The sequence below is a fragment of the Drosophila bipectinata genome, chromosome 3L (genome assembly GCF_030179905.1).
Source record: "Drosophila bipectinata strain 14024-0381.07 chromosome 3L, DbipHiC1v2, whole genome shotgun sequence".
NCBI lineage: Eukaryota > Metazoa > Arthropoda > Insecta > Diptera > Drosophilidae > Drosophila > Drosophila bipectinata.
Genome location: NC_091738.1, coordinates 1730091 through 1747597, shown reverse-complemented (window position 1 = coordinate 1747597; position 17507 = coordinate 1730091). Strand labels below are relative to the sequence as shown.

At 38.0% G+C, this 17507-nt stretch overlaps 4 protein-coding genes and 1 pseudogene across 4 annotated transcripts; all 5 read right to left on the bottom strand.

Moving 5' to 3' along the window:
• Positions 1–5154: 5154 nt before the first annotated feature.
• On the bottom strand, positions 5155–5807 carry LOC108126118 (uncharacterized). The gene is made up of 3 exons (XM_017242556.2): positions 5745–5807; positions 5372–5689; positions 5155–5313 (listed from the first exon to the last, which is right to left on the bottom strand). The coding sequence occupies exons 1-3, from the start codon at positions 5805–5807 to the stop codon at positions 5155–5157; spliced, it is 540 nt and encodes a 179-aa protein (XP_017098045.2).
• Positions 5808–6135: 328 nt separating this feature from the next.
• Positions 6136–6857, bottom strand: LOC108126119 (uncharacterized). The gene is made up of 3 exons (XM_017242557.3): positions 6732–6857; positions 6360–6677; positions 6136–6294 (listed from the first exon to the last, which is right to left on the bottom strand). Exons 1-3 carry the CDS (start codon positions 6789–6791, stop codon positions 6136–6138), a joined length of 537 nt encoding a protein of 178 aa, XP_017098046.3. The 5' UTR covers positions 6792–6857.
• A 66-nt stretch (positions 6858–6923) lies between these two features.
• Positions 6924–7659, bottom strand: LOC122321888 (uncharacterized). The gene is made up of 3 exons (XM_043212940.1): positions 7653–7659; positions 7140–7483; positions 6924–7079 (listed from the first exon to the last, which is right to left on the bottom strand). Exons 1-3 carry the CDS (start codon positions 7657–7659, stop codon positions 6924–6926), a joined length of 507 nt encoding a protein of 168 aa, XP_043068875.1.
• A 199-nt stretch (positions 7660–7858) lies between these two features.
• On the bottom strand, positions 7859–8642 carry LOC108126120 (uncharacterized). The gene is made up of 3 exons (XM_043212914.1): positions 8614–8642; positions 8078–8378; positions 7859–8014 (listed from the first exon to the last, which is right to left on the bottom strand). The coding sequence occupies exons 1-3, from the start codon at positions 8640–8642 to the stop codon at positions 7859–7861; spliced, it is 486 nt and encodes a 161-aa protein (XP_043068849.1).
• A 6340-nt stretch (positions 8643–14982) lies between these two features.
• On the bottom strand, positions 14983–15495 carry LOC108126122 (uncharacterized; annotated as a pseudogene).
• Positions 15496–17507: the final 2012 nt, after the last annotated feature.

The window sequence follows — 17507 nt, the reverse complement described above, 5'->3', positions numbered from 1 at the left end:
CGGCAGCGATGCGAACTCGGCGAGCGATTTTTTATATTTAATTTATATTTACCCCCGAAAACCGAGATAAACCCCTCCATTGTGCTGGTATTATCTCGGTATATACATGGTATTTCAATATTTTCTGGTATTTTGGTATTTAACGGCCTGTCGAACAGGGCTGTGTTGCGTGCGAGTGAGAGCTGTGTAGCGGATCTCTCTTTCAGGCCCCACATGTTCGATCTTCTGCGGTTGCGACAGAGCGAGAGGTCCGCTATTTACCTCTCATTCTGGCGCATTTGCAAAGCATCCAACATGTCGAAAGCTGTGTGAAAGTGAGAGGTCAACAGCTGACCTCTCGCTCGCACGCAACCATGTTCGTGGAACGTGGAATTTTTGGTATTTCAGTATTTTATTTCGCGCTCCGAACACCCTGTGGAGCTTATTGGCGTTCCGCTCTCTCGGCAGCAGAGCTTAACAGAGCAGTGTAAACTTTAGGAAACCCAATGGAAATGGAACGGGCTTTTTGCTATCTGCTCCCGCGGCCCACTAGCGTTTTCGACAACAACAATCTCTCTGCTACCGAGCGACGCTGTGACGTAATGATGTAACGATGCTATGCTTGTGCTATGCTATGCTATGTTGTTGTTGTTTAGTATCTGACGGGTAAGATTGATTTGATTTCGAATTAGGCGCAAGTCTAACAGAAGCTTGAATTCTCTGTTAAGTTCCCGGAGAGCGAGAGAGCAGGAGAGTTGGTGGTGGAACGGCGGAAAAGGAACAAGTGTTTGGCGGTGGTGGGCTTTTAATTTGTAATTTTTATTCAGGTTTTTAATAAATTTTACTTTTTAACTAGAAATTATGAGAGTTTTTAATTCGATTACTAGCTTAATAAATATTTAAATATTAATAGGCAAAAGTAAAAAGTCTTAAAATATTTTACAAGGCTTTCAGGGGTAAGGGTTCTAGGGATAGGTATCTTATATTTAAGTGTTTCTTAAAGAAATAATTGATAAAAAAAAGCTACTATGTATTATTATCTCTAAAGAACATATGGGTTAACTTTTTCTATTAAATATTTTCAAATTAAACTTAAATTTAGAAATTAAAAAAATAGTTTTTAAACAGCTGATAAGGTTTCCATCTAAGGAATATATGTCAAGGATGTTAGGAACTCCTCAATAAATCGCTTAATCTTCAATCTATCAGTCGCGCAGGCGTTCGACTATATTCCTTAAAAGGATCCTATCGGATACTGTTTATAAAGAAAAGAATTGGAAAACTGCAACTAAATTGTTGTCTGTTTATCTTAAAAAATATTTTATTCTCCCCTTTACTCCAGTTGTCAGAGTTCCTATTTGCATATGAATATGCTTTTGGAGCTAATAAATATTTGCTTAAATTCGGCGGCTGGTTGGTGCTTTTTTATTGTGGCTGTTTAGCTAGAAACTCGGTTAGCTCATTGTCACTCGATTTTTTTGCGGTTTTTCTGTTTGCCGACTTGAGCCGCCGTGCAAAGTCCAAGAAATTAAAGTGTCAGACAGTCGGTCGTCGAGGGGTTAGGAGGTGGCTGGGGGTGTGGAGGCGGGTCTGCTGGTGTGCTGACAACCGCACGTTAATTAAATTTATTTATGCAGCTTTATTTGTCTTTATTTTATTTTATTTTATTTTCGTCGTTGTTTTATTTTTAATGATATGAATCACATGAGACATTCTTTTGATGATACTGCGAGTAGAAATTACTTTTATTTTTTATAGTGCCTGATGATTAAAGCAAATTTGTAAACTATTTTTTATTTTATTATTTTTTTTTAATGATTTAAAACAATGTTGACCTAATTTCTATATTTATTTCCCCGTTTTTTTTCGTATGCATTCTTGTGTACGTGACTTTTGTTGAGATATTTGTAATTATTTAATGTCAAATGGCCGAAATGTTGCAATTATTTTAATGAGCAAGTAAATAATGGGTAACTCGCAGTCGTCGAGTCTGCTAGTTTGTTTGAATTTCAATTTTTTCTTAGCCAGACATTGTTGCTTTGTTTTAAATTTAGAAACTTCAAATGTATTAGCATGTCTACGGATTTGTTATTTTGCTGCTGGCTAGCCGGTTGTTGTTAATCGAATATGTGTTGTGTGTGTGGTGTTATAACCCCCTGCCGCACTTGGTCCTACTCCTGAAACTACATACATTCACCCCCGCTGCGCACTTTTCAGGCCGACAGCCGACGACGGCAACAATTGAGACAACTTATCATGAAGTGCTAATTAACATTGTCTGGCTGGGTCTCACGTATGCCAATGTCTGGCGACCTACCTGTGGTTACTAAGAGCACACCTGCCCCACCTCCACCTGCATGCAGCACCACCACCACCTCTAACCCACCCAGCCAGACCGAACGAAAAAAAACCGCAATTCACCCAAAACTGGCACTTGGCCGCGTCTCCTGTCTGTGTTTGATTTTTTGGCATACAAAGAAATACACATTAATTTTTTCTTTTTGCTACAATGAATATTCCCAAAAAAAATGGGCAAAAATTGGACAAATACCAACAACAACAAGAGAGATTATTGTGTACACATACGACGACGAGACGGAACATTTTTGTTTATGTTGATAATCTAATATGTGCTGACGTATCTTTTGGGCTTGTTTTGGGGGAAGACGACTCTACTGGGTCTGCAGGTTATAATGCGGTAGAAATGTTGTTTATTTTTGTTTGCATTCGGTTCCTTGGCGGCTACTTTGAGCCACCTGGCCTGGCCGGGCCCAATTGATCAATCGATGAATCGACGAACGGTTCGAACGGATCGATGCGATCAAGTGATCGTGCCAAGGCTGTGAGCTGTCTGTCTGCATTTATAAATAAATTGTAGCAATTAAATAAATAAAATAGATGCATATGCATGCTTTTTAAAATTGTCAGTCTGTTTGCTCTGCTGTTTCTCTTTTTTATTCGTGTACTGTCTGTGAAACGGTGCACGTGTCGTATACGTAATATGCACGTACTATATTCACCCTTTGGCCCATTACGGAATACTTTCCCCGCCGGCCAGTTGCTTTACACGATTAAACTTTGGTTTCTAGAATCGGAATGAGTGCTTTATTTTTGCTTTATTTTATAATCGATTATTTAAAGGTTTAATATGGAAAGTAAGGCAAAAAAAAGATTTTTTTTAAGGAAGCTGATCCTGATAATGGTGACTTATTTTCCATTTAAATTTTGTTCTGTGACAACTTTTCCACTTTTAGGCTTAACTTACATTTATTTAAAATGTTTACCTTATTAATGAATATTAAAATATTATATATTATCCCAACAAATCACTATTTCTTTCACTGTTTCTTGGAAACCACAAACTTTCACCGAAACTTTTTTCTAAGGTTTTCTCCGCTTATCAAATGGCCAAACTTTTGGGAAACTAAGCAAAGCACCTGGTTTCCTTGGCTTTATATATAGGGTATCACCTACATTTGTACATTAATTGACATTCTAGTGTTAGTCATTAGCTGCTGCGACTGCTGCGAAAGTAGTCTTGACTCATTGGTGCTGTTGGCAGCTGCGACAACTATTGGTGGTGTTGCTACTTTTACTGTTTGTGTTGCTGTTTCGGTTGTTTGGGTTGCTGTGATAAGCAGACTGTGGCGAGACAACAAAAGACAACGCAGACAATTTTTGCATTTACTTTACATGTACTATAGCCGAGTGCCTTTGCCTTCTTCTAGCCATGGCTATGTGGCCATTGTTGTTGCGATTCTGCTGCTTTGATATTTTTAGACACCGCCAGTCAGCCTGCCGTGGCGCAAAAAAATAAATAAATAAAGAAAAAAAAAACGAAAATAATAACAAAAACAACTGAAAACTGAAAAAATAAACTAGTAGGAAGAAAATGAAAATAAAATTGGCGTTGGCAGATCTCACACACATCGCAAATCGCATCGCATCACATCTCACAGGCTGGCCAGACAATGAGTCTAGTCGGGCATCGATTCAGTTTCACATTCAGATTCAGTTGCTGATTGTATTCAGGCAGTTCATTCAAAATGTGCCACATCTGATGATGCATCGATCATGGAGTACACTTAGGAAAAATTATTAAATAAAAGGAGTCTAACCAGAAGGAACCAAAATGTTGGATATTTTGTATGCAAGCTTAAGAGCCTTTCTATTTTTTTGCAACTGCATCAAATGTGATTTATTATTGCATGTAACAGGTACCAGTACCAGGCAATGGCACCCCAAAGACTCTCCATCTCGGCTCACTAATGAATTTCCTGCTCGGCTCCTCCTTTCTCTCGGACGCTTTCAAAGGATGACTCTGGCTGGCAGCTCATTAAGCCCTCTATTGACTGGCTAAAGATGGAACAATGGCCAATACAAAGGCACCGGCTCCGAATCATAACTCATTGAACTTTTGCCGGCAGCAGCCGTTGAAACATAAAAAGTGTCAATCAGTGATTCTGCTGTGGCAACGATGGTGACGCCTCCAAAGACCCATTACAATGCCATTTTTATGAACACGGCTGGAGGGGCACACACCCATTGCCGGAGTGAAAGCAGTGGCAGTGTGGCAGCAGCACCACAAGAAGATGCCACCAGCACCAGCAACAGCAGCCGAAGCAGACGGCAGGGTCGTAAATGTGGTAATAATAGTCGCCGAGGGCCAAAACTTCAACGTTTGCCAGTTGCGGTTGGAATTTTCTGTGGGGTGGGCTGGCGCATCATGCACTTTACAAAAAATCCCAAAAAACATAGTGGTTTTATTAAAAAAAACTACATGATATTTTTTGTATGATACTTTTTAGCAATTAAAGAAGATAGATTTTTAAAAATCTATATAAATATTCCTATCAGTGTCTTGAGAATAGCTGGCTTGATTCTTGGGAGGTTGGGCCTTGGGTTCATTCGGGCCATTGGCTGGTGTCGAAAAGCAAGACATAAATGTCTAACATATGGCCGGGATTGCTCACGGAGTTGGCCGGCAAAGCGACAGGTCTATTACCCAAAAGCCTGCTTTTGACGGGTTATTGGATGCTTCTCACAAGCGTCTTTTGACGAAAAAGTAGTTGCACTTATGATAAGTGGTAAATGATAAGTGGGTTTTCAGAGGCTTAAACTGAATTATTCTGAACCGAGTTCCACCAATAAAACTCATCAGACCAAATCCCCAATTTATTTCATTAAATCCTCAACGAATTGAAAACTGACATTGGTGGCGAACTGAGATATTCCGTAAAATATCCAATCTATGGAAAGCAAGTAGTCCCCAGTGGGCAAGGGCAGTCGCATCACATCGGTCGACAAGTACATGTCCTTTATGAAGAGATGACCCTTTCGAAATTGAAAAAAATAACTTCCGAAAAGATTAGGGTTTCAGGAGGGAGCTTACCTCAAAGGGGCATGTATGATTGATGTTGGAGAACCGCTTGTAAATATTAAACATTAAAATACCAACAGCATCGTATGGGCGGCGCATGAAGCGACAGCCGTCGATCTTCACGTTTACCATCCAGGGCTTATAACCACTCGCCCGTTTAAAGAGCTGGTAATGGGTCGTAATATTTTTGGTGGGATGGAGGAAAGTTGCGTTAAAGTTAAACAAAACTCTGTTACGCCCCACCGCCTTCAAGCGACACGTATTTATCCGCACCCAGGACTTGTTATAGCTGCCACACTCCACGTTAGTCATTTTAAAAACGACCGAATCCTACAAATTAACAACAGACTTACATAATTAATTTTTATTTATTTTTTAAGCTTACTGTTGGCCGGAAACAGAGGGCGTAGAGAGTAATAACTCCTAAAATGGTTAAAACCAACCGCATGATACTTGTCTTTCGAAAAACTCTTCAGTTTTATTGAAAAAACTTCAAATACATATTATTTATAATTTTATGGAATAGTGGGTGCCTAGGTCTCATTAATTTGATTTTCAATCACAGTTTTTCTACTAATGGTTTTTTAATAACAAAGCCCAATGAGTACTACTCTTGTATAATTTCGTGCTTCGATCACATTCCTGGAACGTGGCATATGTATTAATACCCGGTACTCGTTGAGCCCAAGGGTGTATTCAGTTTAATGTAAGTTTAATGAAAATACCAATTTTGACTTTTCGGAGGAAATTCCTTCATATATTTTAATTTTCAACACTTATTTTACAAGATTTTCCACAAAATCAAAACTAATATTAACCCCAAATTGGGGATTTCCATAAAAACTCCAAACCGATGACAGCATATAGTTGCCCGTGGGAAAGGGTGGAATTTTCACTGCAGTTGAGAGATACATTCCCCTTATCAAAATGTCACCCTGATGGATTGAGTTTAAGTTTAAAAATTCACAGATAATTTTCGATTTCCTCCTAATAAACTTACGAAGAGTGGACAGGTGTGATTGACGTTGGAAAAGTCCTTGTAAAGATCGTAAACCATAATGGCGAAAGGATTAAAGGGGGCCTTCAGGAAGCGGCAACAATCTATTGAATATTTAAACAGCCAAGGCTTATAGCCACTTTCCCGCTTAAACATCTGGTAGAACACAAAGATATTCCTCGTTGGATGTATGAAAGTTGCATTGAAATTGAAGACAATCCGGTGTCTGTTTATGGCCTTCAGACGACACTCATTAATTAGTACCCAGGACTTGTTGTAGGATTCGCACCTGACATTAGTCAGCTTGAAAGTGACCGAGTCCTTCAAAAGCATCCAATTGTTAAGATATATTAATAAGAAATAAGGAAAACTTACACAAAACCTGATTGAGAGTATAAGTGACAAAACAGCCAGAGCTTCCACACCTCTTCCCATGACTTTTGTGTTGAAACTAAATATAATGCTTGCTCTCAAAGAATTAAAATGTTTAATGGCTTGAAATATTTTTTTAAAAACCAATTTAAAGTTTGGCTATTATTTTAATTATACATATTTTTTATAGAATGTTTAAATCAAGTTCTCAATGAATTCAAAACTAACATTGACTTCGAATTGAGGCTTTCCGTAAAAGTACCAATAGGTCGATAGCAAAAAGTCTCCAGTGGGCATCGGAAGTTTGAAGAGATCAGTTCGAAGATAAAAGCCTTGAATGAGTATATCACCCTAAAACAAACAGTACAAATATTTATAAATAATACACTTTTCAAGCGTCTTCAACCTCACATGCAACGGACAGGTGTGGTTGATGTTTGAAAAATCCTTGTACAACTTATAAATGAAAATGCCAAAAGTGTCATAGGGCCTCCTCAGGAAGCGGCAACAATCGTACTTCATGTTGATGAGCCAGGGCTTGTAGCCATTCTCCCTCTTGAAGACACGGTAGCGGGCCTCAATGTCCTTGGTGGGATGCAGAAATGTGGCATTAAAGTTGAACACAGTCATATCGCGTTTGATCGCCTTCAAGCGGCATTGGTTGATCCGCACCCAGGACTGGTTCAAACTTATACACTTTGCGTTCGTCCACCTTATTTTGGTAGAGTCCTGGAAAACAACTCGGCAGTGAAGGACTTCTTCAAAAAGATATCTTACATATGGTCTAAAGATAAAAAAGATTATAGTCTAAAGTACCGTAGAAAAGGATATTTCATTACTTTGAGCTCAAAGGGCTACTAAAGTGAAAACTAGAGCTTTAAATTAAAATGGTTTTGAATCGTACTTACTACATACAAAACTTACACAACATCTGATTGAGAGAAAAAGTGACAAAACAGCCAGAGCTTTCACACCTCTTCCCATGACTTTTGTTTGGCAACTAAATATAATGTTTCCTCTCAAAGTATTAAAACGTTTAATGGCTTGAAATAATTTTTTAAAAACCAATTTAAAGTTTGGTTTTTATAAGCTTCTCAAATTTTTAATTATACATATTTTTTATACGATGCTTAAATCAAGTTCTCAATGAATTCAAAACTAACATTGACTTCGAATTGAGGCTTTTCGTAAAAGTACCAATAGGTCGAAAACAAAAAGTTTCCTGTGGGCATCGGAAGATTTAAGAGATCAGTTCGAAGATACATCCCTTGAATGAGTATATCACCCTAAAAAAACAATACAAATATATACATATAAACAATACACTTTTCAAGCATCTTCAACCTTACATGCAACGGACAGGTGTGGTTGATGTTTGAAAAATCCTTGTACAATTTATAAATTAAAATGCCAAAGGTATCATAGGGCCTCCTCAGGAAGCGACAACAATCGTACTTCATGTTGATGAGCCAGGGCTTGTAGCCATTCTCCCTCTTGAAGACACGGAAGCGGGCCTCAATATCCTTGGTGGGATGCAGAAATGTGGCATTAAAGTTGAACACAGTCATATCGCGTTTTAACGCCTTCAAGCGGCATTGGTTGATCCGCACCCAGGACTGGTTGAAACTGATACACTTTGCGTTCGTCCACCTTATTTTAGAAGAGTCCTGCAAATTAGTCCTTGAGTGCAGTAAGACTTTCGCAAAAAGGTATCTTACATATGGTCTTAGGTTAAAAACGATTATAATCAGAAGAACGGTAGAAAACGATAGAAAGTACTTCATGACTTTGAACTCAAAGGGGTACTAAAGTGAAAACCAGAGCTTCTAATTAAAATAATTTGGATTTTTGGTTTTATTTTAATGACCGGAAATGGAATCCCTACATTGTGAATCCATTGTGTTTTTCCCTCATTTTCGACCATATATTTAACAAAATAATTATAACTATTTTCAGCAATTAACAGGAATAAGATTTTACAATCACAAAATAGAAGACTTAATACCTATCACTATATCAAGTCATCCGGTGGAAAATGGGAATCTCAAGACCTCAGTTTCAGTTTTACAGAGTCCTGAAAATAAATTTTATTCGAACGACTCGAGAGTTCAAAAAGTGGTGACCTCACATTCAGTCTGCAGTTCAAAATGAATAATATCATGAGAGCGGAATTGACCGATAAAGGGTACTTCATGGTTTCAAACTCAAAAGTCCACTAAAAGTTAATTAAACTCTGTATACGAAAAATAAAAGCTTTACTCATATAAAAATTCATTGTTTTATAATGGCTTTACAATTTAAAATTAATTACTTTGTCTAACGAACTATGGACGGAATTTGTATTCCAAATTTCAATTGTAGTTACTGAGCTGAATCTGTCTCCAATCCATTATAATTTTCAAATGGGTTTTATATTAGGTCCTCGACAAATTCAAAGCTTATGTTGGCCGCGATTTGAGGTTTGGAATGGAAGGACCATATAGTGGCCAGCATATAATATCCGGTGGGAAACGGAAGTCTCAAGACCTCAGTTCGCAGGTACATGCCCTTAATGAGTATGACGCCCTTAAAGCAGAAAGAGTTTAGAAATTTAAAAATTTATAGTTCAAGTTAAAAACTTACATAGAGCGGACAAGTGTGATTCACATTTGAAAAGTTTCGGTACATATTATAGACAATTATACCGATGCCGTTGTAGGGCTTCCTGAGAAACTGACAGCAATCTAGGTTTATATTGAGCAGCCATGGCTTGAAGCCACTCTCCCTCTTAAACATTCGATAGTTAACCCAAATGTCCTTGGTTGGATACATCAGGGTTCCGTTAAAATTAAAGACAGTGCGGTTGCGACTAATGGCCTTCAAGCGGCACTGGTTGATCCTCACCCAGGACTCATTGAGACTCTTTCAGTTCACATTCGCCAACTTGAATTTGAAAAAGTCCTGAAAGGCAGTCTTCAGGCAAGAAATTCATACTGCCTAGAAATAGTCACCTTACACTTGGTTTGCACTTTGAAAGAAATAGAATGACAATGTAATACATCGTTAAAATGTACTTCATGTTTTGCGATCCAAAGGTCTGCTAAAAACTTAACAAGCGGAAGTTTGTAGAAACAAATTATTCCGTTCAACAGACTAGAATTGCCTGGAATATTAAAGCCGATTGATGTCAGCTTTAGTAATTCTTTAAACAATGTTTATACGAATGCTTTTATTTGTGCTGCCAAAGTGTTTTAGTGACTCGATCAACGATCACATACAAATGTATAAAATATTAATTAATTTTATATCAAGGTCTCATCAAAAGCGAAGGTTACGTTAATCTCCAACTGGGGCTTATGGTGAAAAATAAACATCGACGAGAGCAAGAATTCACCCGTTGGCATTGGAAGAGTTATCAGCTCAGTCCGCAGATACATGCCTTGAATGGTGATATCGCCCTAACAGAAGGATACATAGCTAATTATCCTTGAAGCTTTCATTTCTTGAAGGAACTTACGCTTATGGGGCAGGACTTGATGTTCAGAAAGTCCTTGAACTGCGTGTACATATAAATGCCGAATAAATTGTATGGTTTTTTAAAAAATCGACAGCCATCAACTGTTTGTCGGTTGAAAAGCCAGGGCTTGTAGCCACTTTCCCTCTTCAACATCTTATATCGGACCCAGAAGTTTGTGGCCGGATGTAGGACAGAGGCATTAAAATTAAAGGTAGTCTTATTGCGACTGATGGCCTTTAGGCGGCACTGGTTGATCGTCACCCAGGACTGATTGAGACTCGAGCAGTTTGCGTTTGTCAGCTTAACTCTGGCCGAATCCTGGAAAATATTTATTATTTAATCTCAATAGGACTGTCCAGATACCTCACATTGGGCCTGCACTTTAGATAAAGCACTATAATCCACATAACGTTAATCAGTTGACTTCTTTCCATGACTTTCGGTTCACAAATGGATTAAAAACGCTTAGAATTGGTCTAGAAATGGTGACCGTATCGGCAAACGATTAAAAACGTGTGCCATTGTATTAATCTACCAATTTTATAATGCTATAAATGCTATTATTTGTGTTGTTTATTAAAATGTTGTTTAAAAATAGCCTACAGTTAGGCACACTTAAAAACACTTAGCCACTTAAAAACATCGTTTAAATATGTATAAACTATTAACTTATATCAAGTCCTCATCAAATACGAAGCTAACATTAACCTCGAATTGGGACTTGTTGTGAAAACTCCACATCGATGAGAACAAAAAGTCCCCCGTGGGCATTGGAAGATTGAACATCTCGGCCCGGAGGTACATTCCTTGGACAAGGATATCGCCCTTAAAACAAGAAACATAAGTATCCCTCTATCTTTCTGCTAAAAATCAAAACTCACGCTTAGTGGACACGTTTTGATGTTCAGATAGTCCTTGAACATATTGAAGATAAAGATTCCAAATGCATTGTAGGGTTTCCTAAGGAATCGGCAGCAATCAGCCCTGTGATGGTTAAAAAGCCAGGGCTTGTAGCCACTGGCCCTCTTAAACATCCGGTAATGGGTCCAAAGGTTTGTGGTCGGATGCAGAAGTGTGGCATTAAAATTGAAAACCGTCTTGTTGCGACTGATCGCCTTCAGGCGGCACTGGTTGATCCTCACCCAGGACTCGTTGAGACTCGCGCAGTTGGCGTTTGTAAACTTAAGTCGGACGGAGTCCTGAAAAATATTGGTCATATAAACTCTTACTCAATTCACCAGATACCTCACATTTGATCTGCACAGTAGGAAAATGATTATAACCAAAATAATATAGGCCAGTAAACTTTTATCCATGACTTTCGGATCACAAATGGTTTAAAAATGACCACTAATGGAAAGCCCACATTCGTGTAAAAATTAATTATCCATTAAACTAGATAAAAAAAAGCCTATAAATAGTTCATGTTATTACTATACCATTCCAGAGGGTATTATAATTTTGATCTCATCACGAAAAATGGACAAAAAATTTAAAAAATATTTTGTCTCAGGATCTTGATGCAGAATGGTGGAGAATCGATATAGAAATTGATTGAGGTACTCCGCTTGAGAATCGGATGAGAATTGGAAAAGATATAGCTATCACTAAGGGCCCCATCGGGGAAAATCACATTTTCAAGGGATCCCTCATGAAAAATGGACAAAAAATTTAAAAAATATTTTGTCTCAGGATTTTGATGCAGAATGGTGGAGAATCGATATAGAAATCGTTTAAGGTACTCCGCTTGAGAATCGGATGAGAATTGGAAAAGATATAGCCATCACTGTGGGCCCTATAGGGAAAAATCCCATTTTCAAGGGATCCCTCATGAAAAATGGACAAAAAATTTAAAAAATATTTTGTCTCAGGATTTTGATGCAGAATGGTGGAGAATCGATATAGAAATCGTTTTAGGTACTCCGCTTGAGAATCGGATGAGAATTGGAAAAGATATAGCCATCACTGTGGGCCCCATAGTGGAAAATCACATTTTCAAGGGATCCCTCATGAAAAATGGACAAAAAATCGAAAAAATATTTTGTCTCAGGATTTTGATGCAGAATGGTGGAGAATCGATATAGAAATCGTTTAAGGTACTCCGCTTGAGAATCGGATGAGAATTGGAAAAGATATAGCCATCACTGTGGGCCCTATAGGGAAAAATCCCATTTTCAAGGGATCCCTCATGAAAAATGGACAAAAAATTTAAAAAATATTTTGTCTCAGGATTTTGATGCAGAATGGTGGAGAATCGATATAGAAATCGTTTAAGGTACTCCGCTTGAGAATCGGATGAGAATTGGAAAAGATATAGCCATCACTGTGGGCCCTATAGGGAAAAATCCCATTTTCAAGGGATCCCTCATGAAAAATGGACAAAAAATCGAAAAAATATTTTGTCTCAGGATTTTGATGCAGAATGGTGGAGAATCGATATAGAAATCGTTTAAGGTACTCCGCTTGAGAATCGGATAAGAATTGGGAAAGATATAGCCATCAATGTGGGGCCTATATGGGATAATCGCATTTTCAAGGGACCCCTCATGAAAAATGGACAAAAAATCGAAAAAATATTTTGTCTCAGGATTTTGATGCAGAATGGTGGAGAATCGATATAGAAATCGTTTAAGGTACTCCGCTTGGAAATCGGATAAGAATTGGAAAAGATATAGCCATCACTGTGGGCCCCATAGTGGAAAATCACATTTTCAAGGGATCCCTCATGAAAAATGGGACAAAAAATTTAAAAAATATTTTGTCTCAGGATTTTGATGCAGAATGGTGGAGAATCGATATAGAAATCGTTTAAGGTACTCCGCTTGAGAATTGGAAAAGATATAGCCATCACTGTGGGCATCATAGTGAAAAATCACATTTTCAAGGGATCCCTCATGAAAAATGGCCAAAAATTTAAAAAATATTTTGTCTCAAGATTTTGATGCAGAATGGTGGAGAATCGATATAGAAATCGTTTAAGGTACTCCGCTTGAGAATCGGATGAGAATTGGAAAAGATATGGCTATCACTAAGGGCCCCATCGGGGAAAATCACATTTTCAAGGGATCCCTCATGAAAAATGGACAAAAAATTTAAAAAATATTTTGTCTCAGGATTTTGATGCAGAATGGTGGAGAATCGATATAGAAATCGTTTAAGGTACTCCGCTTGAGAATCGGATGAGAATTGGAAAAGATATAGCCATCACTGTGGGCCCTATAGGGAAAAATCCCATTTTCAAGGGATCCCTCATGAAAAATGGACAAAAAATTTAAAAAATATTTTGTCTCAGGATTTTGATGCAGAATGGTGGAGAATCGATATAGAAATCGTTTTAGGTACTCCGCTTGAGAATCGGATGAGAATTGGAAAAGATATAGCCATCACTGTGGGCCCCATAGTGGAAAATCACATTTTCAAGGGATCCCTCATGAAAAATGGACAAAAAATCGAAAAAATATTTTGTCTCAGGATTTTGATGCAGAATGGTGGAGAATCGATATAGAAATCGTTTAAGGTACTCCGCTTGAGAATCGGATGAGAATTGGAAAAGATATAGCCATCACTGTGGGCCCTATAGGGAAAAATCCCATTTTCAAGGGATCCCTCATGAAAAATGGACAAAAAATTTAAAAAATATTTTGTCTCAGGATTTTGATGCAGAATGGTGGAGAATCGATATAGAAATCGTTTTAGGTACTCCGCTTGAGAATCGGATGAGAATTGGAAAAGATATAGCCATCACTGTGGGCCCCATAGTGGAAAATCACATTTTCAAGGGATCCCTCATGAAAAATGGACAAAAAATCGAAAAAATATTTTGTCTCAGGATTTTGATGCAGAATGGTGGAGAATCGATATAGAAATCGATTGAGGTACTCTGCTTGAGAATCGGATGAGAATTGGAAAAGATATAGCCATCACTGTGGGCCCTATAGGGAAAAATCCCATTTTCAAGGGATCCCTCATGAAAAATGGACAAAAAATTTAAAAAATATTTTGTCTCAGGATTTTGATGCAGAATGGTGGAGAATCGATACAGAAATCGTTTTAGGTACTCCGCTTGAGAATCGGATGAGAATTGGAAAAGATATAGCCATCACTGTGGGCCCCATAGTGGAAAATCACATTTTCAAGGGATCCCTCATGAAAAATGGACAAAAAATCGAAAAAATATTTTGTCTCAGGATTTTGATGCAGAATGGTGGAGAATCGATATAGAAATCGTTTAAGGTACTCCGCTTGAGAATCGGATGAGAATTGGAAAAGATATAGCCATCACTGTGGGCCCTATAGGGAAAAATCCCATTTTCAAGGGATCCCTCATGAAAAATGGACAAAAAATTTAAAAAATATTTTGTCTCAGGATTTTGATGCAGAATGGTGGAGAATCGATATAGAAATCGTTTTAGGTACTCCGCTTGAGAATCGGATGAGAATTGGAAAAGATATAGCCATCACTGTGGGCCCCATAGTGGAAAATCACATTTTCAAGGGATCCCTCATGAAAAATGGACAAAAAATCGAAAAAATATTTTGTCTCAGGATTTTGATGCAGAATGGTGGAGAATCGATATAGAAATCGATTGAGGTACTCTGCTTGAGAATCGGATAAGAATTGGAAAAGATATAGCCATCACTGTGGGCCCTATAGGGAAAAATCCCATTTTCAAGGGATCGAAGAAAGCAGAAAAAATGTATTTGAAATGACGGAAAGACCTTAAGATTATTCGAGTAATAATAAATATATGGATAAAATTAATTTTTAATCAGGTCCTCAATGAATTCGAAACTAACATTAACTTCGAATTGTGGCTTCTGGTAAAAAATCCAAGTCGACGAGAACATGTAGTCGCCAGTCGGATAAGGAAGAATAAAGCGCTCAGATAGAAGATACATTCCCTGAATAAGAATATCTCCCTGGAATATAATTAACATGTATCATTTTTTGAATTCCATTAACATTTGTATAGAATTCATAGGTCAAACTTACATCCAGAGGACAGGTGTGGTTAATATTCGAAAAGTCCCTGAACAGTTTGTAAATGAAAGAAAGCGACAGCAATCGTATTTAATGTTGAAGAGCCAAGGCTTGTAGCCACTTTCCCTCTTAAAGACTCTATAGTTGGACCAGATGTCTCTGCTAGGATGCAGGAAGGTGGCATTAAAATTGAAGACAGTTCTGTGGCGACTGATCGCCTTCAAGCGGCACTGATTGATCCGCACCCAGGACTGGTTGAAACTAACACACTTGGCGTTTGTCAACTTCATTTTGGTAGTGCCCTGGAATATAATTGTTATTCAAACACTTATGGAACTACCAGATGCCTCACATTCGGTCTGCACATTAAGGAAAATACTATAATGAAAATTGAGTAAACCAGCAAACACTTTCCCATGACTTTTGGATGATAAATGGCATGAAGTTTGTTATGTTTGCGCAAATCATAAAATAATTAAAAATGTGTGTAAAAACTACTTGATCCACTGAACTAGATAATTCGTTTGTTTTGTTATTAATTATTATGTGGTGTATAATAAAATCAATCAAATACGATGGGAAACACCGACTTCACTTACATTCAGTATAGAAACAATGAAATGGATAAACCCACAATAATTATACTTACAATCAATTTAGAATTTCCACAGTTTCCATGGTAATGATTTTTTAATAACAAGCCCCAAACGAGTTATTATAATTGTTTCTTGTATAATTAATGTTCTTCCAGCCCGAAAAAGGGTTGACACGTGCAATAGTTTTTGAAATAAGGCTCAAAGTTCAAGTTCATATATAGTTTTTAGTTTTATAGAAAATATAAAAATATAAACATTTTCAATTGGAAATCTGTGAGAGTTGATTGAATATTTTAAAATCCTCGGTGTATAACCCTTTTTGTGTTTAAAATCTCATAATAATGGTTGAAATTTCGACATCTCCAATTAATAACCCAAAAAACTGAAACGATGCCCGTCCACAATGAGGGAAATCGTCGCTCTTTTCAACCCAGATGGCCCTGGCCAGTGGCACAATAAGGTGCTGAAAGTCAAGGGAGCTGTGTGGCAAATGCTCATTATACAAATTGCAAAAGTAGACGACGACAGATCCACAGAAAGAGCCACCAGACGCAAAAAAGCGAGACTGACAAGGCGACCGAGAACGCTAAGAAGTCAACGAAAGGCCCCTGAAAGACACCTTTTGGAAGCCGCAAAGACATTGATGGAATGACTGACAGACAGACCCGAGCATCCCGAGTCCCTGGCTCTGAATTCAAATTCAAATGAAACTGCAGCCGAGCAAAAGAATCTATTAAGATATTATCAGAGGAGACCTGGGGAGGGAAATCACTGCAATTGTTGCAGACGATTTGGGTCGGGAACCGGCGGCTGCCTGCCCAAGGAGGCAGCCCACAATTGCGGCCATTAGTGCTGATCGAGTGGACGAGGAAGGGTCTGAAACGGGGGCATAAACCAGCAGCAGGAGCAGCAGCAGCCTCAGCCGGAGTAGTCTCAGCCTGATTTTGAGTCTGGTCGGTCGGTCGGTCGATGCCAAAGTAAAGCAACCCTTTTTCTTGTCTCGACCGACGAGTGTGTGTTTTTTCGCTCGTTTTGTAGACATTTTTCGTATGACAACGACAAATATTTGCCGGATAATATGAATAACAAAGCAGAAGCCCGAGATGGCGAGCTGAAGCGACTCTGTCAGTCAGTGGGCGATGCGGGTGGTTTGCTAGGTGGTGCTAGGCTGGGTGGTTCGCCGGGTGGTTGAGGGCAACACCGAGCCGAACACCAAACTCGGGGTGGTTAGCCAGCCAACCTACTTAAGCCGCAGTTAGAGTTCCAGACTCTTGTCCACAGTCACTGATTTTCAGTTGTGCACTGAGAGAAATAAGTTTCATGATCTTTTAATAAAGGGGTTTTTGTTCAAGTTATTTTTGAGAAATCAGGGTATTATCTCCTTTACCCTTTTTACCTTTAAGTTTATTCTATTTTGATGAGCTTATTGATGGAATTAAACATCTTTATCTATTATATTGAATACAAAGTGCTCAGATTTGAAAGGTTTAAAAAAATTCTAAGAATATTTGTATATATTATAGTAATATAAATAAGTAATAAGGAGAAACAATTATCCCTTTTTAAGAATTCAAAAATTCATTCTTTAATGTCTTTATAATAATTCTCGTTTGAATTCAAGACACTTTCTGTTTAAGCTTCTTTTACAGAATATATCTTTTTAAGCTAAAAATTTTCCCATTTTAATTAACATTACGAAAAAATAG

What these genes read in the sequence shown, in the direction of transcription:
- LOC108126118 (XM_017242556.2), bottom strand. Translation starts at nt 5,807, where the DNA reads ATGCGGTTGGTTTTAACCATTTTAGGAGTTATTACTCTCTACGCCCTC. An exon ending in CCCTCTGTTTCCGGCCAACA is followed by an intron (nt 5,690 to 5,744) that starts GTAAGCTTAAAA and finishes GTTAATTTGTAG; the next exon opens with GATTCGGTCGTTTTTAAAAT. An exon ending in ATCATACATGCCCCTTTGAG is followed by an intron (nt 5,314 to 5,371) that starts GTAAGCTCCCTC and finishes CAATTTCGAAAG; the next exon opens with GGTCATCTCTTCATAAAGGA.
- LOC108126119 (XM_017242557.3), bottom strand. Translation starts at nt 6,791, where the DNA reads ATGGGAAGAGGTGTGGAAGCTCTGGCTGTTTTGTCACTTATACTCTCA. An exon ending in TACTCTCAATCAGGTTTTGT is followed by an intron (nt 6,678 to 6,731) that starts GTAAGTTTTCCT and finishes ATGCTTTTGAAG; the next exon opens with GACTCGGTCACTTTCAAGCT. An exon ending in ATCACACCTGTCCACTCTTC is followed by an intron (nt 6,295 to 6,359) that starts GTAAGTTTATTA and finishes TCAATCCATCAG; the next exon opens with GGTGACATTTTGATAAGGGG.
- LOC122321888 (XM_043212940.1), bottom strand. An exon ending in ACCACACCTGTCCGTTGCAT is followed by an intron (nt 7,080 to 7,139) that starts GTGAGGTTGAAG and finishes TGTTTGTTTTAG; the next exon opens with GGTGATATACTCATTCAAGG.
- LOC108126120 (XM_043212914.1), bottom strand. Translation starts at nt 8,642, where the DNA reads ATGAGGGAAAAACACAATGGATTCACAAT. An exon ending in AAACACAATGGATTCACAAT is followed by an intron (nt 8,379 to 8,613) that starts GTAGGGATTCCA and finishes TTCTAAAATAAG; the next exon opens with GTGGACGAACGCAAAGTGTA. An exon ending in ACCACACCTGTCCGTTGCAT is followed by an intron (nt 8,015 to 8,077) that starts GTAAGGTTGAAG and finishes TTGTTTTTTTAG; the next exon opens with GGTGATATACTCATTCAAGG.